This window comes from Venturia canescens, chromosome 7, assembly GCF_019457755.1.
Source record: "Venturia canescens isolate UGA chromosome 7, ASM1945775v1, whole genome shotgun sequence".
NCBI lineage: Eukaryota > Metazoa > Arthropoda > Insecta > Hymenoptera > Ichneumonidae > Venturia > Venturia canescens.
The window spans coordinates 3,425,460-3,451,128 of NC_057427.1; the positions used below are offsets into that span (position 1 = coordinate 3,425,460).

The 25,669-nt window shown below is 47.9% G+C and overlaps 1 protein-coding gene across 3 annotated transcripts; it reads right to left on the bottom strand.

The window, feature by feature from the left end:
- Window positions 1-157: 157 nt before the first annotated feature.
- On the bottom strand, window positions 158-24,236 carry LOC122413332 (ly6/PLAUR domain-containing protein 6-like). 3 transcript variants are annotated; one of them, XM_043423615.1, is made up of 8 exons: window positions 23,985-24,236; window positions 21,877-23,836; window positions 5,457-5,654; window positions 4,474-4,638; window positions 3,473-3,513; window positions 2,076-2,174; window positions 910-984; window positions 158-765 (listed from the first exon to the last, which is right to left on the bottom strand). In XM_043423615.1, the coding sequence occupies exons 4-8, from the start codon at window positions 4,625-4,627 to the stop codon at window positions 547-549; spliced, it is 588 nt and encodes a 195-aa protein (XP_043279550.1). In that variant the 5' UTR covers window positions 4,628-4,638; window positions 5,457-5,654; window positions 21,877-23,836; window positions 23,985-24,236; the 3' UTR covers window positions 158-546. The 3 variants fall into 3 exon arrangements, with proteins under 3 accessions (XP_043279550.1, XP_043279549.1, XP_043279551.1); XM_043423614.1 differs by lacking the exon at window positions 5,457-5,654 and having other exon boundaries at window positions 23,985-24,232; XM_043423616.1 differs by lacking the exons at window positions 5,457-5,654; window positions 21,877-23,836; window positions 23,985-24,236 and adding an exon at window positions 21,053-21,743.
- Window positions 24,237-25,669: the final 1,433 nt, after the last annotated feature.

Sequence of the window (25,669 nt, forward strand, 5' to 3'; positions counted from 1 at the left end):
TGCGTACACACATTTTCCCCCGAGGCACATTACTAATAATTGAGACTATCCCCATTGACCCAGCCCTTAGAATTCTTATATTTGAAATTGAAAATCGCTACTGTACTTTTTGTTTTTCGATAATTGATCTCTCGTCTTCGCTCGCATACCGCGTTTGTTTTGTTTTGTTTTTTTTTTTATTTTTCGTTTTATTCGAAATGGAAAATAAGAGACATGGAATGGAAGTGAAAGCATAAAAAAACGTACGGGTTTTTCATACGCTTTTATCGAGTTTGTTAATGCTGTTTTGTTGGGTGTCCTTGGACACTCTGATAGTCGATTCTAACAAGGCGTAGGCGCAGCTACATCAACTACGAGAAGAAAAAACAATTCCTTTTTGTTTTGTTCGCTTTGTTTGTGTGTGTGTGTGTGTCTGCTCGTGTTTCTCGGTGATTGTTGGTTCCCCGGTGAAGAAGGGAAAGGATTCGTTCCTCGAAACACTTCCGGGTCTGAATGAGTTTTTTCGTTCTTTCGCTGTTGTCGCGTGTCGTGAAAATCTTCCCTTCTTCAACAATGATATGCATGTAGGAGTGAGGCAAATAGCCAGAGGCCGAGTGAGCTTGATAATCGCGTCATCGGGCCCTCGACAGCCCCGCTGTTGGCGCCCGGTCTCTTGCGCTTAGTCTTCTTCGATTTGGCTCGTCTTCGTCGCGTGACGATCGCGTTTGTTGAATTCGTTGGTGACTCTACGTTGCAGTAACTCATGTCGCAGCAGCTTATGCATATCTGTAACGAAACAATCGGATTTAGCTTTTTTTTTTCAAACCAAGTTTTTCTACTACTTCTCGTGTATATTTAAGCTCCGTGCGAGGAGAAACAACATTTGATGTGCCGGCGAATCCCACCAGCCGAGAGAGAATAATTTCGTACCTTCTGAGTGTCGACCGGTATGCAACCAACCGATGCCGCACCGCACTCGGAACTGCTCGCGCAACTTTTGCTCACCTGTCGAACAAACAGAATTCATGCATCGCTCGAACGAGGCTAAGCCCTCCCCCGGCCGCGCGTCCGTTTATTTATCACATCAATAAACTCGGGCCCGTTTAATTTAATGCCCCCATTTCTAACGCCACAGAGACTCCCGCGTATTACAATCTTCCAATGATAAATAAACAAGGCGAAAATTATTCACTCAGCCACAGCCAGCTCAGTCCGATCGAAACTCGCGCCCGCTCAACGATCCAGACGCGACACAGTGACCTCCCCGTAATTGGGTCATCGAAATTCGATACGACCCCGTGCGCCTGCTATTTTTTATTCATTCCTTTATTTTTCGACTCCGCGGACCAATCCTGTATCCCCCCCCCCGTAATACATAAACCTCAAAGCAGCCTCCGCGATTTAACGGACGCAAGCGGAAACATTTCGGTAAACGCGAATGCAGAAACTGACAGCGATTGGTGCATTGTAGGAGCTCGATACCCAACATCTTCGGGAACGGTTTCGTATACTCAGTTGGGAAACCTTTTTCAGTTAAGCAACGTTTCTTGCATCAGCATCCGAACGGGATCGAGTTTTTCAAGATTTTCGTACAAACGACTATTTACAATTGCTGGATTTTCCACTCTCCTCCCTCTGGCTCGATGAAAGCTCAACGAAAGAGTCACCGTTGGCAACACGGTTCGGAGGTTTTGTAGAAACGGAGAAGCGAGTAAGTGGAGGAGATTGGGGCTCGGATGAGCTCATGACGATCCGGAAGGGAGAAAGACCGCAGTTCAAATAAATAATAGATTCGATGTGTGTTCGTTGAGTAAACAGGATACACAAAAGTCTGCAAATTAATAAATAACGAGGAAGAATCTAATCAACGAAGAGGACGGAAACAACGTTTTTGGACTCCTTTGTTCTGATATCGTTTCGAGATTATTTTGAGGCTACTTTTCCAGAGCAGCTGAAATCTTTCTCGACAAACTTTAATCGTGCTCACATTCGAGGGAAATATGCCGAATTAAACGATGATAAATCGCTCACAAAGAACGAGATTAAATAAAATAGAACAGTAATTGGATTATTTGTGGCTTAACGATGATTCTTACCAATACGCTGTTCCCACGACTGTCGAGGATATGCAGCGAACGGCAAAAGTCCCTGCCGCCTGTCGGACAGGGAGTATCTATCGCCCATTTGTTGCACATCTGTGTCATGGATAGACGGCACGATTGAAGATGAAAAGAAAAAGCAAACAAATATAAATGCGTTACCGTTATTTCGGGAATCGTCGATCGATCATAACAGAGAACAATAATGGCGACAGCTTTTCCGCCATTTTCATACGTTTGTTTCGGTGTCTGGACACTGTCGCTAATGATCCATCGGTGTAATAAAGGATCGGAGGTTCTTTTGGAGGGGAAGAAGCTTCGTATTTATCAGCGGTAATTATAAATTCATAATTTATTTAATAAATTACGATGCTTTTTGTCTGCGGTCATGAATTCCATTGTGAGAATTCACGAATTGAACAACTTTCGCGTTTTCCTCGTTATTCAATAAATGACGAGCTGAGACTTTCCCGGAAGTTCGAGAATTGTTTGCCACACTCACAGATTTCAGAGGCTTTCCGAGTTTTCGTAGAAAGTGTTTCCTCATTAGGGAAAATATTTCGACCCCCCCTCGCGTCGAGCTGTTTCGTTAAACAAATGGGGTTTGACACACATTTTCGTACCCCAAGAGCAATCCGACTTTGCGGTTATTATTGAAGATACGCTCGAAAAAAAAACAAGTTAAATTCTGTTTTTCCAACGGTTATAGACACTAATAGAGACCGGATGTACGAGGCACCGCGTGAATACGAAAGTGGGCAAAAAATACGTGTGTACTCGTTGGGTGGAGAGCACTTGTCCTACTTCTCGGGGATGTACACATTGGCTGGTTTTGTCGTTGAAGAAATTAACCCCAAAAGTGTTTCTGACCTCAGCGAAACACTTTTTAACTCGCGAATGGAAATGTAGAATTGTGGACAGGAAACGTTCGTTGCAATGGTGACGCTATACCGCACAGCCATTATCCCCGACACCGTGGAAACGTTTACTCGTTTCATTATCAGCGATCGAAATCGTTACGTGAACAAGTTATTTAATGGGCAGCCCCTCAGGCAACGTCGAATATGCGGCTTCAAAATCATTGAAAGCTCGAAATTCAATCAAAATCCCGAACAACTTGACACTTTCATTTCATCCATCGTTTCTGGTCTTCCGGGTTCACGCGTTATTGAAATTTTCCGTCCTGATAAATTGGAGATCAATCGGTAATTAAACTCGTAAGGTAAATTAATGGGGTTTCGAAGCCAAGAAAATTGGGGCTCCGGGGAACGATGTAAGGAGCCTGGACATTGAACAGCGTGGAGAAAAAAAGGACGTGGACTGGACCAAATGCGATAGTGGTATTTACTGTTAAGCTGACATTTTTTTGTAATAGACTATTCAATGGTATGTACCTGGTTATCGCTGACATTCACGCAAGTGTAGCACGTCAGACCTGCGTAACAGACGATGAAAAAAAAAAAATGGAGAATTCTTCTACAAATACGTTTGGGGATGACGTGATTAAAAACGGAAGGTTTCAACATCCTTTCATCAACAAATCATTTATCAGAGAGCAAAGGGTGGTTTCGATTTTAAACGATTCCGAGGGTTTTTATTTTGGATTTTGGACGATTTTTCAACGTGTGAAATAGTGGCCTTGCGGAGTCGTTATTTAGTCAAATAGCGTTACTCTGCCCTCGATCAATCTTTTTATCGAAAGGGCTAAAGAAAAAAAAACAGAGAAGATAGATTTTGTGAAATTAGAAAAGCTCTTCCGTTTCCGAAATCCTGTGTTTCGGTAGTTAATATCTTTCCGTTGAAAATGGGTGGTTGGACGCCGATGTCGACATTTATCTTCCACGATACATTAGAGCGAGGGTTTCCCCGCGTTGGGTCCACTAAATTTGTCAATTTAATGGTAGAAAAATTCTACCTTGAACTCAAGCCAGATTGTTTTAAATTGTGTTCAAAGTAGTGCACGAATGAGAGTAGTAAAAAGAAGTAACAAGAGGAAATAAAAGGGATGTGGGAGCTCGGGAAATTTTCAGTTCCGGAAACTCCGACTGCGATTACATCTCGAAGTGATTTTCCGGTCTCTTGGGAAGCAGGAATTTGGTTAAGAGACTGTCCTCGCAGTGAGGAAGATTAATTGAACTTTAATCAGCATTTTTCTAACGCAAAGTCGATGATGAATGATGGATCTTTAATAAAGCACGATTGAATATAAAACTGAGATTTTTCGAATTCTCAAGTGCTACGAGAAGAGTTAAATACAACCGGATATTAAAAGATCTTGCTCGGAAATTCAGCCTCGCTCCAACTTTCTTACTCTATTTTTTCAATCTTTTTCACATGAAAAATGTCATCTTTCCCTATGACTTGGTAGCTTCGTGGGCTTGCACTCATAACTCACGATAGATGTCTTCCTCGTCCGGCGAAGTCCCCTTCAAACCACTCTTTTGCCTCGTCGTATCCTCCTTCGTTCCGCTCTCGTTCCCCGATACGAGATTTCTGCCGCACGTTGTTTCCGCAGCTAGGAGCAGCCCGACCATAACCCACGTGATCATTCCTCACATCTCTGCAATAAATAGTGGTCATCGTGACGGATCGAGGCTTCGGCTGTTACGGACGATTCTTATTTCTTATTTTCACTATCATTTTTCTCGATCAATTATGCAGCGGAACGTTGAAAGCTCAGAAGACACAGAGAGTTCCGCAAAAAAAAAAAAAAAAAAGAAAAAAAATGGATTTTTCAAACAAAATTTCTTTCGTCGGCGCGTATCAGCAGTTGACCCAATGAAATTGAGTTCTGAAAAGCATTTTAACAGAAATAAGCACAATTACAGTTGCATTCGATCGCGAAGTATCGGGACCGCGAGTACTTTTGGAGCTCAATAAAACGCCTTCGGAAGGCCGAACGTCGGCGTCTCGTTTCCGGCATTAATGCGAGTTCCCACGCCTGCGCGACGACATTGCAACATTGCAATGCCAATAAAAAAGACGCGAAGGTAAACAGTCGTGAATGCAGCAGCACGTTTCCACTGAGGATTTGCGCATGAGGTATCAATAAAAATGAATTTGTCGGTAGTATATCGAGTGTGAAAAGCAAATATTTTAAAAAGCTCAGGAAGATATTGGTCTTGGGAGACGAGGCGCGCAGTGGAGCAGAATTAGCCATACAGAAATAGAGCGCGCACACGAATTTTTTCGTCTATTTACACAGGACTCTTGTGCTTTAATCCTCTTCCCATTCATTTCCCGATATCGCGCACGACTTTTTTCTTTTCCGAAAGCTCCGTGTGCTTTTTTTTTTCCTCTCGTTTTTTCGGTAACTCTTTACTGAAATGGGATTTCGTCGACTTTCCAACCTCGAAGCGAGTGCTTGTACATACTTGCCTTTTTCTTCGCTCGTTCTTTTGGGAGTTGGCGGAAAGGTGAGGTTCTCGTGTGCGGCGCGGAAGCTCGAGTTTGCCGTGATTAAAAGTAGTTCCGGATACGCGGTGCGGTAGCCGAACGGAATGTCGTTTAACGAAAACGAAGCAGCAGCCCCGCAAGAGGGACCGAATCAGAGAGCGAGTGAGCGAGAGGGGAGGCCTATAAAAAGAGAGAAGAATAGAGGGAAAAGGGAGAGAAGAGCGAAGCATTGAAGCGAGAAATCCGCTCTTTTCCATCTCCCTTTGCCTGGCATGACTCTTTCTACAGTGAAGTTTCGATCCGCAGCAGGCAGGACCCGAATGAAATCCGGATCGGGGAATTACTGCAATCGTGTGCCAATGCCTATAAATCCCACATCGAAATCCCGTCGCGTCGATCGACCGAGAGTGAAACTTGTGATAGTAATGCACCTTAACCCGCTGGCACGTATATATAGACGAGACTGCGAGAGTTACTACAGCAGCGAGAGTAGCTCGTGTATGGAGGTTTCGCGGTGCTTCGCGGTATGAGGCCTTTTATAGATTCGCATGGATATATATTTGTATGAAATAAGTACAACTCGAATGACGCCGTTGCGGCGGATAAAGGAGATAAATAAAAAAAAGCAAGGTAACGAGCAGTAAAAAGGGAAGAAAGAAAAAAGAAGCAAATTCCAATAAAGCTCGGGCTGATTTTCCACTGTATGAAAAATCAGGCTTCGAGCTTCGTAAATGGAGGCCCTTTCTTTTTGGTCCTTTGTCACCGTATACAGAGAGAGAGGACACCGAATTTTCCCTAGAGGCAAAGAGGCCTGTGCTCGTTTACCGATTTCTCTTTCTCCTTTTTCCTCCCGCTCTTTTTCGCCTCTTCTTCTTCGTCGCCTCGTAAAATGGCACAAAAAGCTTCAGACGTGTGGGGCGCGGGGCGTCAAGGAAGCCTTTCGAAGCGCGCGAAAAATCTGTCAGGTGAATCGATCAAGGCGCTGCCGCGACGACTCGGCCAATTTATTTCGAAGGCGCGCATTAAGGGGGGAGAAAAAGAGAGAGCGAGAGACACCGATCGTTTTTAAGTTTCGAGAAAAATGCTCGCGCTAATGCCCCGCCGCGTGTGTCTCGCGAAACGGACGCACGAATAATGGAGGAGCCAAACTCCGCATATAACGTGAAAAGTTATCCGTGCTGGAAATCCGCGCGCGAGACAGCACCCCGCCGGAGAAGAAAAGAGGCTAAGTCGCCGCGTGTTATACGACTCTACCGTCTCGTTTGACAAGCATGATTTTCTGGCTCCTCTTTTCGATGCATATAAATCGGGAAAGCTCGCTCGTCCGGAGGCTTTTCGAGCTACGATACAGCTCCGCGTTTCGTCCTCCGTGCTCAAGGAAATCACTCCTGAATTTCTAGTGATATGACTTCCATATACGTACATATAAACGTGCCTATGTACATGCACGTACACGCGGAGAGATTCCACTGTCGTACTGCCTCCAACCTTTCCTTTTTTCTTCACATGTTCTCCTATATCTCCCGCTTTATGTCGTGTCTACCAGTGTTTTCAACGTTAAAACTCCGCGAGGCTCCAAAAGGCTTTTGCCTTTTTTTGTTTCTCTCATCTTTCAACGCGCGCGGAGGCTCTGCTGCTGCTGCTTTTTCGTAATGTCTCTCTCTCTCTCTCTCTCTCTCTTCCGCCGAGGCGGTTTCTCGTTTTGAGTCATTCCTTTCTCCATGCGCGCATGTTAGTACACGGAGCTTGACAGAGACAGAAATTGCGATAGCGGCAGCTCTCGCCCGCGGAGAACACACGTTCAGGCTATACCTGTGTCATGTTTAGTACCTTAACCGAGGAGGGCTCTGGCGCTCCGCGCGATGAAAAGAAGCAAAAGAAATAATCAACAGATTTATAAATCATGAGGCAGCTACCCCTAGGAAAACCCGAGAGACCTGCTGACGGAACGGGGTTTTCTTCTCCACACTCTTTCACAGCCAGGCCGAAGGCTTGGCTCAGCATACGTTGAGCTTGGAGGCTTCGCCTTTCCCGGGCTGCGGGAGTCTACGAACTACCGACTATACTAAATTCCGTACTTTTGACAGACGTACGAGCAACTTTTGCCGGCGATCTTTCGTCCGAAGCAACGAGTTAAAAGGGGCTCCTCGCGATTGTTGCATAATCCGTTGATCAAAAGGAAATTTTTTCGTTTTCGAGGCTAATTGAAGCGGAAAATAATGATTTTTTACCCTTCCTATGCCTCGTGATGAGGCCTCTATTGAGTAACGAGCATTGCCCAGTGTTCCAGACCGCCGACAAATTGACGGTACTTTGTAACGTATTTAAATTCACGCGTTTGGCACCGCGGTTGAGCTCCACAACGTTCGCATATCTTTTTTTCTCCTTCCTTATTTCCACCGCTGTAACGGTGCAAACAAGAGTAGGATAGGTATGAAAATTTATGCAATTTGCTTGGCACGTACTTGTGCGCCAACGATAGCTCCGCCGTCGTTTTTCCCTGCGCGCCCGGCTCCCCATATTTTTTGTCTCGTTCTCCCATCCTCGGGGGGGGGGGGGGGGGGCTCGCTGCTGTTGTAGCTCGCACTTCTACTTTATTCTTCTTTTGCGTTAATAAAGAAAATTCAAACCAACCGAGCCGAGGCTTTTAATCCACTCGGTACTTTTTCTTTGGAAAAAGGGTGAGAGCGAGAGAGCGGAAAAAAGTATGGGAGAAGAAAATGTGTCTGGAGTACGAAGGTACATTAAAGTTGCGGAGTAACGCACACGCGCGGTTTATCGTCTCGTTCTTTCGCTGGCTTTTGAATGTGTTACTCTTACAAAACGCGCGACGAGGGAGAGATTTTAGTCCGGTTACACAAGGCTTGCAGATCCGAGGGAACGACTCGAGGTTATGGATTCAACGAGGTTATCCAATTCCTTTCGCTCACTCTTCTTCAAGCCGATGTACCGCGTGTGTAGCCAGTGGAGGGCTGGGGGGTCGCTGATGCTCGGGGACTTAAACTTCCATTTGAAATTCAAACCAATCTGACGCTACTGACGCTACACAAACTGCTCTCGGTGTCAGTGTACATTCTTAATTGCGCTACGCGAGAGGCAAGGTGTGAATTTCATGCGAGGTCGCGCGTACGCCTTTAAAAGCAGTTAGTAAAAACAGGGAAGCAGGAGAGAAAAAGAGCCGGGTAAAATGGCCCGATGCGGATGAAAAAACAAGGGGAAAAACTCGGTGTTGAATTCTGTTGGAGTCCGGGGGTATGAATTTCGGCTCGGATGAATAACGAACCTCTGTGATTTCATTTGTTTCTCTTTATCGTTCGCTCTCGTTCCGCTCGTTCCCGTTCGCCCTCCGCGTCGCGTCTCGTCGCTGGTTCTGTACACCATTTATTCCGCATGTGTTTCAGGCCCCGCGCACGCACAGTTCAACGGAGTCGATAACGCGCGGGGAACGTTATCAGCGCGCTCGGTTTCCCTCAAAAAACCGAGGATCGGGATAAAAACTGGGAAGGCTGTTTTACACAGGAGAGAGGTGGAGGCGAGCGAGAAGGAAAATTTGTCGGAAGGGTTGGGACGAACGGGAGGTAAAAATTGGTCGGGAATTTGCATCGAGAGCGTGTAAAATTCCGCGAGTAGAGGCCCGAAGGGCGCTGTGAGATGGTTAAGAGGTTCTGCGAGAGAGCGGACACGTTGAGACGTTCTCGAGAGATGAAAAGGCTGTCACGGCGACACACATATTACCTGAGCCGTCCGCATCCATATTTGATAAGAAGAGCGACAAGTCTCGCGTTCGGACCATATATTTTCTCGACGTCTGCCCCACCCCCCGCCACCCTGAAAACCGCTTTTTCCCATCGTCCTTTCCCCGCACGCTTTGCCTGCACGCGGCCATTCGGCTCTTATACACGACTCGACCCTTCGCGCATCATACTTTGAACAAACTCCGCACACATCCTCGCACATGAAACCTCGAGCAAGAGACGTTGATAACCTCCCCCCCAACCCCGCGTTCTCGTGTATGAACTCGCAACAAACGTGACCTCACTAACGTACTAAAATCCTAATACCAACACACAGAATAAGCAGCTTTCTGCACATATTTACAGTTCGCTTAGACGCGAACCCTTAAAAATATTCAAACCCTCGAGAACCCCCCCCCCCCCCTCGGCGTCTTCGGCTTTTACTTTAAACCACGCATGCCCCCTCGGCTCTCGAACGTTGGCCACTCTTCTCCTTACAGCTCGTCGCCTGCTCGCATCAGGATCCTGCTCGCCCACGAAAGCGCGGGGGCGAAATAGCGGGCCCTTGTGCATCAACATGCACGCGCATAGTTTACGTCACGTGCTCGCGCAGGGCTTTTGATGATGAATATTGGGGACTTTCGTACGGTGCACCGGCTACGGAAACTTCTGCTGGGTATGTGTACATACGATTCTGGAATGTACACTCGAAGGCACGTACTCGCGGAGCTCCGATGTGAGTGAGAGCCGCCATCTGTTCCGGAGCTGCCGCCACCCCCGGCCCGGAAACTCGGAATGCGTTTTTATTTCTCGCATATACACACCTTCGAGGAAAGCTCGGAAAAACATTCCGTTAAAATTATAAGGCCAAGAAAGAGCGGGGAAAAGCTCCATTCGTATATGAGCGCGGTGGGGCCGAACATTGCAAAAACAAAATGGCCGGAGAAGCGACGACGCATCGAACAAAGAGCTGCACACGTACGGGGATTTTGCCGTTTGCGATTGGATTAAGAAGAGCAACTATAGCGAGCGACACATTAATTGACGTTAACGTTATTGCTCCTTTATAATTTGACACTCATCGTCATAAAACTCGACAGCAGGTTACATCGTCCGGTTGGAAATGAGAGGGGCGCGATAACGGTGATGCGGCGTGTGTATAATAGCCGCGGGATTCCGGAGCCATTCATTTCCGGCTTCGAAAAGGTATCGCCCTGCTCGAGCGACCGCTCCGAATCTCCTTTAACAACAAAATGCTCAGCCTCGAGGGAAACGACAAAGGAAAAACGGGGGCTGGCACTCTCGCACGGCCAAAAAATGCAGCCCGCCGTGTAAGTATAAGCTTCGTATATAGTCGATAGTGAGACTAGATTGTGGAATTACAAGGGAGTCCGGGAACATCTCCAAGTCGCTTGGCAAATAAATAACCGGGCGCGAGATTCAGACGACCCTTGACCCGAAATGCTCACAGCCAGTTCGTCGTCCCAGCAGCAGGTATCGCCTCGCCGCCGTAACCGAGTTTGCAATTTTGTAGCGTTGGCGAATGTGCATTGAGGCTGGTGGAAGCGCAGAGGCTGAAGCTTTCGAGGGCTCGTGTACCAAACGGCCGACAAACGAGGCGAAAAACCCTCCTCCGCGAATCTCCCTTTCTCTTTTTTCTTTCTCTCTATTACACCCCTTAAAACTTTTGCTTTTATACATTTACACGAAAATAATGATGCGCTTGGTTTTTCGCTTCGGCACAAAGTGCAAGTTTCCAAGCTACCTAAATCGTGTTCTGTTATTTTTCCAGCGGTTTTGAAACAATAACGTGAAACACACTCGACTTTTGTTCGTAACACGCGATCCGAAAGTTTCAATCCGAATAATTAACAGTACCATTAAATTTACTGTGTTTCAAAAAACACATTCTCGTTGAAGCGTTATATTTTTGGTGGCTCTCCGGTCTCCCGGATTTTTTTTCGTTTTTAGTGGAACGCGTACAATCTAATATTATATTTATTAAATTCTCGCCAACATTTTCCGTAGTTCCTTCGAACGGTATTTATCGATGGAATTTTTTTCGTACTTTGAACATTTGAAATATATTGCTGCCATCGACGACGGCGGGGTGGACAAAAAGAGAGAAAATTCGAACAGTCAGAGCTTTTTCAACGGGCAGGATAAAAATAGTAGAGAAAGGGATACAAAGAAAAAGTCTTGTTTGCCATTTGTCAAGCAAATGGGAACTAGAGTCTTCGTTATATTTAGTAGGTGTCTGGTGTAATCGATGAGACGAAATTCCATTGCACTCCAATCCCACCGTCCACTGGTAGTCAACGGATGAATTGATCGAATTGGGTTATTTTCTTTCTCGCTCTTGGCCTCTCCCTCTTTATTCTTTTTATTCATTTTCCTCTCATCGTTCTCGGCCGACACAGCTCTTATCCGGAAATTCGATGGTCCACTGCGGTCGGATAGTGAATTAAAGTGGCAAGACAAGTGGCGGGATCCGAGTGAGAAAACGGATGGAACGTCCCGTCTGTCAGTGTCGGCGTCGCATTATTATAGCGCACGGTGAAAAAGTGAGAGAGCGAGACTATTGTGCGATTCCACCATTATGAGAGGTTAGGAATTGTAGGATGTACCTATGGCGGGGATTCGTTTCTTCGCGAGTTTCCTTCTCCTGGCAAAGATTCCAAAGGCTTTGTGTCATACATTTTATTATATCTCCGCGCATTGCACTCATAGATAATTGGAAGGAGCTCCGCGGGCTAAAAGATCTCGTTTAATGATTTATATATCGATCAAATCTTCGTTCGCTTCTACTTAGTATTTTGAGATAAGCGAAAGTTCTGATCGCTCGGCGAGCTCCCATTTAACGTAGCGAAAGCTGAAAAAAAATATTCAACGCGCCGCACGGAATGTTCGAATTTTTATCCGTTGCGATGGGGGCACGGTTGGGCTATTAGCAGGCAAAATAGCAAGAGAGAGAAAAAAATGAAGCGTAATGACGAAAAAGGTTCTTTGCACCGCGAATGCCAGTCATTTTTACAGACAACTGGAAGCAGCTCCTACTTTCCTGCCTCTTACTCCCCGCGGCTTCTATGACCTAACCCAAACCTCGGCTGATTCCCTCATTCTTTTTTCGCCACATTTTGCTACTGGCGTTATTCAAGCCCGTATAGGCACGTTCCGCTTTTCTTTTCTTTTCTCACTCGCTCCCCATCTCCGTCTACCCTTTTAGTCTTTCATCTCTTCTATAGGGACTAAAAAAATAGCCTCTTTTCCCGCCCACACACTCGGTCGTTTCCATTCCGGTGTTTCTTTCCCCACAGCCCGTCGTGCCTCGGCGTACGATACCCCCTCGCGTCGTACTTTCCTTTTTCCACTCTCTTCACCTGACGTTCTATATATACTATTTTCTCCGCTTTCCCGTTCTCGCCTCCTCCTCCCCCCCCCCCCCCTTTTCTCTTCCTCTTTTTCTCATTCTTGCGGTCTTCATCCACTCTGTAATATGACGAGCACGCGAGAGAACCGAGCCAGGGATAAAAGTACCCAAAGCAGTAGGGACATTTCCCACTGCGTTTAATTCGCGACCATTACCAAGCGTGGAAATAGAGATACGCGACGTTGTGGCAAGGCCATGATGGATACGAGACTTGGTGGACGGAGACCAGCGATTAATTCGGCTCGTTTTTTTACCTTCTTCTAAAACGTATGTTGGCATGACGATAACGATGGAGTGAAAAATACGAAAAATGATTTAATGCTCGTGCAATAGAATCGATAACTTCCAACATTTTTCATTATCGAAAGAATAAGTTTTCATTATTTCTCCATCCCATTTATTGACCTCCGTTCGATCCGAGGCTTATTCTCATTAATTATTCAAATTCCAGCGAACTTCGCGACGAGCCAAATGAGATAAAAAAAGAGTCGTCTTGTTTCGTGTTTAGACTTTTTTTCCTCAACAGGAGAACTTGGAGCGTTGGCAAATAAGGTGAGCAGAACTTTCTCCATTATCTGTCTATATACGAATGGTGCTCCAGCATCCCGTACTTTCTTAAGAAAATACCTCGAATATTCATTTCCAACAATCTTGACATTATCGAAGTTATTATTGACATAAAATCTAATGAAAAATGTGCTAATTTTTTCCTCTCCATTACTGAGAACCCTTTCCATTATTTTCCACTTTTTTCCACATTAACTTGCACTTATGCATTGTTTATTAAATAAAACGAGGTGTATCATGTCACGGTCCGAAGTAGCCCGAGGCTCCATTATTTCCTAGAATATCCTCTAAAAGACAGTCGTCTTTTTTTATTCATTCTCTTAGCACCTTCTTTTCCCGCGACCTCAAAGCAGCTCGGCGGTCCCCTTTTTCCAGCAAGAGCGCCATCTCTTTTCTCGCACATTCCTGCCTCAAGGTTTTCCCCGGTGGCAGGCACCCTGCTCTCGCTGCTTCTCTCTCGCGTACTTGCTCCCTCGAAGATCGGTCCGGGGGTTTCGCAAGCCGAGAGCAGGCTTAATGATAATGGAACGTCAGAAATAATTTGCCGGAGCTACCCCTATCGTGTCCCGTATCGCTTCTGGCGAACGTCTTATCTCGTGCGAAGGTCACTTACGAGAAAGCATTCTCCGCTTGTAAACAATCTTTCAGAGGGTAAAAACGGGCGAGCGGGAAGAAAGACAGTCATTCTCATACTCCGTCGCAAGCCCTTAATATCCCAAGGATTTTTTACAAATTCTCTGCCAATAACTGAATCTTCGGAGGGAGAACGTATCGCTATCTTTTGGGCCTTCAAAAACGCAGAGTCACGCTCGAGAGTGCCGTCGTAGACGATCGGGAAAAGCTCAGGCAGAGGAAAGCGAGAGTGCGTCATCTCCGCGCAGGCTTTTGTGAAGAAGAAGTTGAGAAAAAAAATGTCTCTGTCACAGGTTTGGAGTGCCCTGTGACCTCGTCATAGAAGGTTCGATACGCCGGAATTTCTCCACTCCATCGACTCGCCTCGATCCCTCAACTGTCTACTTTCAATCTCACTCTTGCTTCGTTTACCTCTCGTGTTGTTATTATTTTGGTGGATCTATTCTACTTTGTTTCCGTTCTCAAAACAGGAGCCCTCGTCGCGCGTGTGTTCCCGTTTACTTCGCCCTCCTATTTTTCCTCGCGTATATACCCCGAGCAGGCTTTCTCTCGTATTATTCTTCATCAGCTCCGCAATAACTTTCTTCGCGTCGATATTTTTGCACTCGTTGTTTTCTCCAATCTCCTCTGTCATTCTCGTTTGGCAAACTTTTATCTCGTCTTTGTTGGCTTTTCTATCAGAGACTTGGATCAAACTCCCGGAGCTTTTTTCTCCATCTTTTCGATACTTTTCCTCTTCTTTGTTTTCTCTCCTTGACGTTTTTGTTTCGATTCTTTGCTGCTACTCGGATTCCTCGAGTTGACATCGGTTCTCGCGAGTGCTCGTTCGTCGGAGAGCCGCGACGTGGAACCCGACGCTCGTGCAGAGCCGCGCGAGTGTACTTTCGTCTCTCAAATCGGGCTACGCGTCTCGGTAACTTTCTCATCACGACTCGTCGTCGTCGTCGTTGTCGTAATTTTCTCGAGTATCGCCCGAGCACCCGGCAAACGCACTCACCGTTGAGCGTCCATCGATTTCGAAAGAGCGCGCGCGAGGAACCGGAGGCGTTTGTACAACTGTTTCATAAGTTTTTTGTTGTTGCATCAGCCTCGCCGGAGAGTTGTGGGATCCATTCTACGCGCGGATCGTCGCTACGATGTTGGAAATACGAGAATAATAGTATAAGAGAGAGAAAATAGTCGAAGGAAAGGGGGATGAGGCCCGGGGCAAGAAAGAGCGAAACGTCGAGGAGCGCAGAGAAGAGAGGGAATGCAGCGCTAAAAGCGAAAGAGGAAGAGAGTCGGGGGATGCCGAAGGGGTGGATCGGTGGATGGTACGCGCGAGTGACGGAGAGACGGTTAGGGGATGAAAAAAACGTGCTTGGTGTGCAACTCATTCTGGGAAACGAGACTCGGATGGCCTTCGGACTGGAATACCTGCTCGGCAAGTCTTTCCACAGCGGGCGCGAGAGTTTTCTTCCCTCCTTTTTAGTTTTCTACTGTTCTTTCGTGCACCTCAATTCGCACCACACCCACTCGCATTCGCATAATCGACACTCGCAACGTTGAACAAGAGGAGAGCGCGCAGGCTGCAGCGTGAAACTCATTTTCTTTCAGGAGCTCGAAGCATCCGAGCGAAGAGAGTTTTCTACCGGGAGCGCGGGGCCTGCGGAGGGGCGCCGGGACGTAGAATGCGAAAGGGAGGAGAGACGAGGAAAAAAAACCGAAGGGAAGAAGGAAAGCGGCGCGATGTAACGGCAAGGAGATAAAAGTCTGTCTTTTGGCTCGAACATGCAGTGGCGCCCTCTGACCAATCCATCCGCCGGAAGTGAGAAAAAGGAGGAAAGAAAATAGGAGCGCGGAACAGGCCGCGCGGAGGGAAGGTACAGAATGGAAAGGAAACCAGTGAACCTCACCAAATGGAATTCCGCCCACCAGGAAATTACCAGCAAGACTACGGCCCGTTGCCCAGCATAGAGTTGGCTATATCGTACATGCGGATCGTTCCGGACGTTGAAATTCCAAAAGTGTGATGCCCGTTTAAACGAAAGAAAAGGAAAATTTCATCTTCCCCCGTTGGCAGTGCTTCTGTCCCGGTTTCATCGTGTGTACTCGCGTCTTTCAGTTGCACGACCATTCGGAGCAGTGTGCCTTGTTTGTTCGGACAACTCGGTTAAGCCACATTCGCAGTTTCATGGACTGCAATTAATAATACAAATGGAACGGTACCCGGGGGTTAAATCTCTCCGGTCCTCGCCTTCGTTTCTCTCTATTTTTGTAGCCTGCTCCTCGTTCCTGGATCTCTTCGCGAGTTCATACGGAAAGAGACTCTTTACGATGGCAGGGCGTCGTCACCATTGGGCTTGAAAATTATTTAGCGATGTGGCATTGTTGCTCACAACTTTACCATTTCGGTATATAACACCAGGAAGAGCCAGACTACGAAATGATAAATATTTTTCGTGTATATAAATACGCGCGGAGGCGCGTATAGCATGCAGCATCGGTCGTCCAGCAGACTGCTCGGTTCGTTCGAGGTCACTTTTGCGGTCGTGGATTTTATTCCTCCAGCTCCATCGAGAATTACCGGCCAACGGAGCACTCAGCCCCGCCTCTTTCCTCCGTCCTGAAAACTCCGCAAGCGAAAAAGGTCACCCACGGTTAACGCGGGGCGCGCGGTACGATCAACCGGGGAACTGAACTTCGTTCAACAAATTCACGTTTAATTAATCCGAAATTGGGTTAACGCGCCGGAACGATACGGTATGGAGTGTGTAGCCATGTGTGTGGATATCTGGGCTACGAGCCGGCGACTCCCTGTCAATTTAGCTTCGCCCTCTTTTCTTGTTGTTGTTGTTGTTGCGCTGTTGTCGTGCGTTTCGTTTGCTCTCATAATTCGTCGTTTTCAACGGTTCGATCTTGCGTCCCCGGGCGAACAGAGAGCTACTTCTCGCAGAAGACATTTTTCCCGCAAACTTATCGAAGGCGACGAGAGCGACTCGCAGCCTTAATTAGTTATTGGAAAATAATGAGAATCTTTTTACTCGCTATTAGCCTGTTACGGGGAGGAATAGTTTCGCTCCTGTGGTTGTGTCTAATAGAACGACGCCTATGGGTGCCGAACACGGATGGCCTACATCGCCGAGTATACAGACTCGCTATGTAACGCGGTATTCCACACATTAAGGTAGAGTTCAACGCAAATGGTGGGCTGGCTGAGTTTGAGCGTAGGATTGTGTAGTGGTGAGTTTGTCGAGTTCGCCCGCGCGCTTCTGTATATGCAACGGGGCTCCGGCGTGGCTCGGCCCTCGTACATTTTGTTGCGGATTTTCCGGGGAGAGTGCTACACAACAGTGTACTCCTACCGGAGCGTAATGTGGTATTGGTAAATGTTGGTGTACACGAGTGCCAGCGATCGCGTACGTACTGCCGCCGCTTCCGCGGCTCTCTTCTGCAGAGAGGGAGAGAGTAACCAGAAACTTGGACTTTCCCGCAGCGGAGGATAAAATAATCTCGTTTGATTTAGCCTCCGGATTCCATATTCTTATTTACTTTGGACTCTCCCCCGGCTGGATGCTGCATCGAACGCAGAGGCAAATGCGCCCGAGCGAGCACGAGGCACTTTCGCGCAAACCGGATCGTTTTAATCCCAATTAAACTGGCGCTGTTGAATCATTGATGCTTTTCGTCCCATTGACGGATGTATAGACAATGCAAACGCGTCGAGAGATCGAGCGAGCTACGAAAATCCGTTTAGTTTTACCGGCGGCCCCGAGATTCCCGCATCAAAGATCTCATCTCGGGGAATGATGCACGGGGAATCGAGTTCAGACGTTCCGCTCGGCTTTGCCCTACGGCGCAGTGCAAACGTGAAAGAAGTGTGAATTCGCTTTGAATCAAACGATTCGCATCAAAGAGGCGTATTCAAATATTTCAGCAAATCAAAGAAAAACCTTTAAAACGGGCTAATCCCTCGAACATTCCGGTAAAGCGCATCAACAGGTTCTCATCGCCGGAGTCAACAACGTTAGCAAACGCGTCGTATAACTCGATCGTCGTAATTTCGTTGCGAAACGAATTTTTTTCCCCTCCTAATTTAAATCATTTCATGACTCACAGACGCTGCGCGTACACGTTTCGCTGCGTGTCGAAAGCGAGTCGACTACGAAGCAGAGTGCTCCTGACAGACATTTTTCTAGAACGTGATCCGCACGGAGAAGAAATAACTGGGAGCAGCCCAGCTAATAGAAAAAGACAGTGGGACTCGAATTGAATATTCTATTTTGAGTGTCGCGCGCATCGTAATGGAGAAATGCAATATAACGATATGTCAACTCGAGATAGATCTGGTCCGCGCTGTTGTCTGCTCGTTTTTGCTCTGCTGCGACAACATACCCATCTTTGGCTCATAAATTGCAGCCTACTTCACATGGCAATATTTTATACGTCCATGCAGTAGTATATACGTATGCGCGTATAAATATGTATATTTATCATACATATGTAATACATACTCCGCGGGGCATATAACTGAGCGATATATTTTCAATGTACACAAGCAACGCCGCCCTCGATGCATAGCGAAGCACAGGTACGTTAGGTAATAAAAATGGATGTTACGAACAGGGATGAAGGAGCAGTACGGATCCGATGGAGCACCGGGGCAAAAAGGACGAAGAGGAAGAGAGAATGAGAGATAAAAATACTGAGATAAAAGTAAAAAATAGACAACGAGGGGGAGGATATGGAAAAAGAAATTGGTTGGCCTAGGTTAGTTTCACAGGTGATCGAATAAAAATTGGTCCAGAGACTGGCTAATGGAGGGGAATGAACCCGCTGCTCTCGAAGTACCGTGGGATTGAGTAGCACGCTATTGCTGGATGAACGGGAGAAAGGGGTGATCGGAAAGGGTGATGCACCGGGGTTATACACTCTGTACCAGTGAACGCACAGATTGTAAATCGAATTGGCACGGGAACTAACTGGTGAGAGAGAGAGAGAGAGAGAGAGAGAGGGTGGAGGGAGGGAGAGACAAACAAGGAGGCAGGGGCAGGGCCAGGAAAGAGAGGGTGAAAGAGACGCGGGTCTCTGGCGTTGTTCTGCCACCGCGTCCGGGTTTACCAGACGGGAAACCGAGCAAGTTCTGGTTTACAATTGAGGTGCACTCCGGATCCGGCGAGCCGTGCCAGAGGGAGTCGCGCCCGAAGTGGAAGAGGCTTCCTTGGATTCGAAGGGTAAAGCGATGGGAGTGCACCCGCAGCGGGTACGAGCGGCGTATCTCTTCAGATACTCTACGAAACAATATCGTGGCTCGACGTCTTCTCGACAAATGAGCGAGAAGTATCGGAGCATTCGAACAAAAAGAGCGAACGAGACTCAAGATAAATAAGAAAAATGTGCGCTGCCCCTTTCAGCCGTACTTCCAACGGATATAGGTCACTCCTGTCCTAACCACCGATCCGGAGAACAGTCTCTCCCTCTCTCTCTTTCTGTGTGCCCAGAGAAAAAGTTCAGGTGAGTGAACAAAAAATCGTTAATGCCAGCTAAACCGTATTGCGGAGGGCCATGCTCGTGTGTTGCTCGCTCCCAGCGCGGATGACCAACTTCTCTCGCCATTATTTACCGATACACAAAAAAGTTTCGCGCAACGTGTTTTTCCTCCATCATATTCCTCCTCTTTCGATCGATCGATCCAGAGTATCCCCGATTACGTACGCAGCTCATCTCGATCCACCTAGGAAATCCCGTTGCACTTGGACAGTGCTGAATTTCCTTCGCATTTTCAAACGAGCGCACGAGCCTCCGGTCGCGGGCTATGCCAGCATTTGGATATTTTATAATTTGAATGTTTCGTGTCGAATCGCCCTTCGCTTCCGGCAGCAGCTCCGCACACGCGAACTTTGCTTTCAACGCGCGGGAAACAAAAAATCCATCCTCCTCCTCTCACTCCACTGGTTCTCCTATTTTTTGTTTGTGCTTTTTTTCTTCTCTTTTTTTAACCGCAGAGGAAACTGTCGCCTACCCCAACTCCGTGCCACCCCGTCCTTTTCTACCCGCTTCCTTTCTCCCTTATATATCCATTGTTCCAGTCCCGATTCCGCTACCATTAGCGACCTCTCCGGTAATCCGCCTCTCGCTCTCTCCTTCTCTCTGCTCTTCCTCTTCCTCCTCATCCCTCGTTGCAGCTTCTCCCCCGCCGCATCCCTCAGCGTGTTTCACCAACGCCACCGAGTACCGGTCGCTCCGCGTAGGACACATTTTTTGTCGCCCCGGCCCTCGCTCCGTTCTCCGTCCCTCTATCGCTACTTCCTTTTCAAGTCCAGCAGCCAGCGACCGGGACTAGTGGAGTCCGCCGCAATCGGAACCGCTATCGCGCCAATTCTAGTTTGGCCCTTCTTTTTCAACTCTCCCTTCTCTGGTGCTCCTCCTCCCGCGAGAGCCGCGCTTCATTGCTCGAAAGTGTGTCTATCGCAACATCAACGAGACCGATTCCTCTAATGGTGGGAAGCACGAGCTTTGTGTACGCTACGCGGGACAGCTTTGTTGATGCGGGAATCAATATTCATTCGGATAAACGGCCAATGCCTCTTTCAAACCGGGCCTCCCACTGAATTTCGATCTCGAAAGGGAACGTCGTCTCTTTGGCTCAGCAGAGAAAAAAGCAACTCACGTAAAGCCAGTGAATTACGAACTGGTGAGCCAATATTTTCTGCACGAGTACGTCAGGGAGTGCGAGTATTCGGTATTGAATTTAGTGGAAACCGACGAACAACGTACGAGCATTATCTCGCCGAGCTGAATTTATATTTTTCTCGAAGATTTGAAAGATCGAAAAAGCTTCTCTCCGGCCGCGAAACGAATGTCGAAAATCAATCGTCGCACCAAGCGTTATTCTGTGTCGGAATATGTTCGAGGAGGAAGTGAATTTCGTCAACTGGTTTTTCATTACAGGAGCACTGCGGAAACTTCTATTGGCAAAGGCAACTGGCATCGCTCATCTAAATCGACATCTCGAGAGACGAGGAAGCGCAGAGCTCTTTCGATTCGTTCGAATCCGTACTTTCCGGGCGAGTGGACGAACTCGAAATATCTAGTTTTCAAAGCATATAGAAACTCTTAAGCAATGAGCAAACAGGTAAAAAGTATCAAAGTGCCGGCCACTTATCCCGAGAGTCTTGCAGTCTCCGGGTATTGTCCGGACACCGGGCAGGGTGTACGGATTTTGTAGTACGTACTTTCCGAGTCCTCGACGTATCTTGACCGAATTCCATCACATTTGAATAGCATTAGTCGCATCGAGAGGGAACTTCGTTCTCTATACATTTGCCTTGAACGTTCGGTAACTTTTGATATTCCAGTGCTGGAAACACCGAGTAGCCGCGAACGAGCTTTCGAAGTTGGTGGCATTACGCGGACACGAGGTATCATCCGAACGTCGTTTCCACCCTGGCGTTACCTCCCGGGGATGAGATAATCCGCTTCTATTATCGAATAACTTTATTCTCGCGTTCGCTGATAGCCTATTCTGTGGGCTTTCCACTTCTGGCTATGTTTCGTTCGGAAGTGCACAACGACTATTGTGCGAAGGAAGCGAGAACTCCGTCAGAAGTTAGTTTACGGAAGAGAGGAGACGTAACCCGATAACTTGGGGAAGAAGCTTGCGTATGAAAGACGAGATGCAACGGAGGCTCGTTGGACACACGCTGAATGCGGTAGCTCGAGGATTTCATGCTGGTAATTCAGACGTTCCATCATCTTCCCGACACTTCAGACTCTTCCCCCTGCTCTTCCCGAATCTCACGGCAGGCATGCTCCGGTCTCTCTCGATTCACCAAAAGGAATCCACCTAGAGGATAGCGCCTCGTGGCGTTGGAGTTCCAAGCAGGATAATTGAGGGTTTCGCGTCAGGCTTAATCGCGAGCTCGAACCTAACGACACACTTACTTTACGTCCTGTTTCATGAACTATCTCAACGCGATTATTCTTTGTTCAATTATAACGTGGCTGAGCGATCATTCGATGTAATTAATGACTCAAATGAAAGTGCGCTTTAACTTACTTGGAATATCCCAAACGCTGTGCCGAGATGTTCATTTGTGATCAGGATGGAGTATCCCGTTTTTCGTTGTATTCCTCGCCATGCTCGTTTTCTCGCGAGAGCTCTGGCTGACTCCAACTTCCAAGGTATTTACGTCCCTTTACTTTCGGCTACGAGTCTCCGTCTATCGTCGTCCTTCACCGCCAAGAGCACCTATTAATGTATCGTTGTCCCGAGCGCACAGAATCACGCGCGAATGCGAAAGATAAAATGCTGCGGGAATGAATTTGGGATCATTCGATCTCAGCTGAATCGACGGAGTCTGGTGGCAGGCTCCTTTGTTCTCAGGCTGGAAAATAGTGATTTTCAGGCAATCGAGGGACGCCGAGTGATCGAAGGAGAGTCGGGTGCTACGAGTCAGCTGCATACCGCTGATTGACATCATTGTTTAAACTTCTGCGAACACTGTTATTCAGGAGTCTCCCGATATTCGTCATTATCTCGTGTTTCTCGTCGAGTTTAACTCCTTCGCCGAGGCTTTTAGTGGCTCTTGAAGCTCGAAGTCACGTTCGGTGACGATCGCTGCTGTTACGTTGAATGTGGAGCAGCAGCAGCAGCACGTCGTAGCACCGCACAGGAACGGAGCATCAGCGCATTAAAAACGCTCTCGACTGAGGGACGACGAGCGAAGTGCGCATTGGGGCAGCGAACGAGCCGAAGTAGACTCTTCGCGTGGTCGCTCTCGTGCGGCGTTGATGCAGTCTCCGGAGCTTTCGCCGGTCGAGTGAATCCTTTCGGCTCTCGAGGCTTTCTCAATTTAGCGTGTCAAACGATTCTTTTCCTTCGCATCCCCTCCTCCTCCCACGCCGCCCCCTCCTTGCTCGATCTTTAATCTAAAAGCTTCTTTCAGCGGGTCTAGTGCGAGCACAGCCATCAAGTGTGGCAGTAGTTGATACCGCGGAGTAGCGAGTCTCAACTACTCTAGTGGCAGTGGCCGTAGCTCTCGAGTGGAACGAGGCTGGGGTGGTTGAGGGTCGGCGGAACGTGGCGATGGTGGGGGCAGTCGAAGCGTGGGTGCGAGTTGGACGCTACTGGTGTGATGGAAGAACAGTGAATGAGCGAGTGTGAGCAAACTCGTTGCACTGGGCCTGTGTGACGCGTTGTTTCGAAGCGAGTGATAAAATTTTTGTGGAAATGGAAAAACGGAGTTAACCGAGACCAACTGCTGCTGTCGCTAGTCCCTCCAACGGCGTTCCCGTTATTTCCTTCCTTTGTAAACGCAATTCCAGTTTGTCTTCGTCACGAGCCCCCTTCCCTATATGTTCACTCGGTCTTGTCCTCTTGGTATTACAAACACGAGAGCATCCTACGGAACGTCGATTCTATCGAACTGATCAGTTTCGCCCCGTCTTGTTTCCGCGGAGGCTGCGCTGGTCCAGGCAGCAGCACGCGAGCACAACTGCGTGGTCGTACGCGCTGGCTGGAGCAAAACCCGAAGGCCCGGGAGTCGAACGCGACGACGACGACGCAGCGCTTGCTCAAGGGACGTGGGAGACGAAACGGTGTGTGTGCGCGGGCGCGCGCCAATGCTCCCACGCTGTCCGGATCTCTCTTTTTTCCCTTTTGTCCTCTTCCCTTGCCTCCCACTCTTCATTTCCCTCGTGCACACACGTAAGCTTTTCAACATTCTCGCGAATCAGTAAAGATCCTCGATTCGATACATCCGAGGTCGAAAAGAGTGCTGGGCGCTCGCTCTCCGCCGACGTATTTCTCTCGCCAATCTCGAATGCACCTGTAACGATTTTGAGTCCGACGTCGATTATGTACTGCGAATTTACGTGCGAGGCGAGACAGGCGTACTAAAACCATTAACGGATTTCACGCCGTATCAAAAGACTCGGAGAGCCACAAACAGTCGAACAGCTTAAGACTGCTCGAGCAGCCGGTGCGCCTGATCTGTTGATTCCTTTCCCATTGTCAGCTGAAAGATAAAACATGAGCGGTTATTCGAGCATCCCACTTTCACCAATTTTCCAATATTTCTCCACTGCTCTTCCCAAATAAGCCTCCTCATATTTTCCTCATTAAAACATCCCCGAATGCTAAGAATTTCAAAAAGCTATTATTACCAGCTCCAAGCCCTGAGCAGGCTCCATATAAATATGCTCCTCACACGAGGTCGTTTTTTATTTCACAAAATATCACGAGAGATCCCCCAAGTACCACAGTCGAAGCCCACGGATCTGGAAAGCTCCGGTTACTCGGCTCCGCCGTTGAGCCCTGTATTAGGGAGCTTCGAGATACGCACTACGATAGCAGCCAAGGGAATAGAGGAGAGCGGAGATAAGGGAGAGTCCGGAGGTCGGGACTGCGTGGGCAGAGGGGTGCGAGAGAGAGAGAGAGAGAGAGAGAGAGAGAGAGAGAGAGAGAGAGAGAGAGAGAGAGCCTGAAAGAGAATGAGAGAGAAGGCAGTGTTACAGTTTTGTGGTAGGGGGTCAAAAGATATTGATCTCTGCCCTTCGTTCGACACATTTGCTTCAAGATCGGATATGAGACATCTACGAGTACTGTATACGCTGTGCCATTGAAGCTCTGCTCGTGTTCGGTGTGTCATCGAAGCATCGTCGAATTCTTGCGTAGTAGATTAATGAGGCTACTGACTGAATAGCGTTCGAGATTGCTCACAATTGGAGGTCGCATTGAAAAGCGCTTCGAAGCTGTTCGCGCTTGATCGTAGTATTTTCCTTCGAACCGCGCAGTTCGTCCCAATTTTCCTTTCACGAGCAACAAGCGGAAGTTCGCCGGCTCGCAGCTCGCCGCGGGTTTTCCCGATCTTTTAGTACTGTTTGAGCTGTCATTGGAAAGTCCCGCAGTAATTCGTCATCGCGGGTGGCCTACTTGTTCGGAGGGCCACTAACCTGAGCGAGAGAGACCGAAGCTCGTTATCTTTAAGGTAGGCGAATTATCCTCTCCGCGGAGACTTTGCGCACTGCGGTCTCAAAGGAGCCACCTTCCTTTTTCTCGGAAGCTCGAAATATATAGCGGATTTCTCGCGGTTGAGCGTCGCCCGCAACAGAGGGCCACTCGCTGCGAGGCCTTAACGAGGCCCGATGGCTTCTGTGGTTATCGGTCTTTCGCCGCTCTCGCTCGTACCGAACGCCGCGGACACTTGGCTCGTCACAGCGATTAAATAACTCTCATTTAACTCGACCACAAATCATCATTAATCTGTGTGACGAAACAATCGAACTTGGGACACCGAATTCAATAGCGCGGCGCTTCGACGTGTTTTGTTGATCTTCGCGGGCTCTCAACAACGACGCTTCTTCAAAACAATTCGTACGAGGGCGACGCGAGACCGAAGAAGCTCAAACGGTTCGACAACCTCGCTGCGCGAGCAGCGAGCACACTAAAAACATGTGCGACGAAAGATGTCGAAGGAGGAAACAGAGCCCGCTCGATACACCGCGTTCCACACGTATTTTTATTAACTTCGAAACAAACTCCCGTAATTGATCTTGTCTCTCGTAACAAGAAGTTGACGAGTATGCGCTATCTGTGACAGACAAACCGCACGAACGCGCGATTCCCCTTGTGCTAACCTCGCACAGTTTCACACAACACGACTCCGTCGCTCCCTCTCTCTCGCTCTTTCACCCGAGCTCCGCAAACTTGTTGATACTCGGCGGGTACATTCTCTCCTGCTTTCCCGCTGCTCACTACCCCCACACCACTCGCGTATATATTCGCTTTCCCAGTCCCTCTTCTCTCTTACAAGCTCACTCGAAGCGCTACACACGACAAAAAGTCGTGT

Excerpts from the sequence above, each read along its gene's own strand:
- LOC122413332 (XM_043423615.1), bottom strand. The coding sequence starts at position 4,627 with ATGATCACGTGGGTTATGGTCGGGCTGCTCCTAGCTGCGGAAACAACG. Across the intron at positions 2,175-3,472 it reads TGAATGTCAGCGATAACCAG|ATGTGCAACAAATGGGCGAT; the intron begins GTACATACCATT and ends TCCATGACACAG. Across the intron at positions 985-2,075 it reads GTCGTGGGAACAGCGTATTG|GTGAGCAAAAGTTGCGCGAG; the intron begins GTAAGAATCATC and ends TTTGTTCGACAG.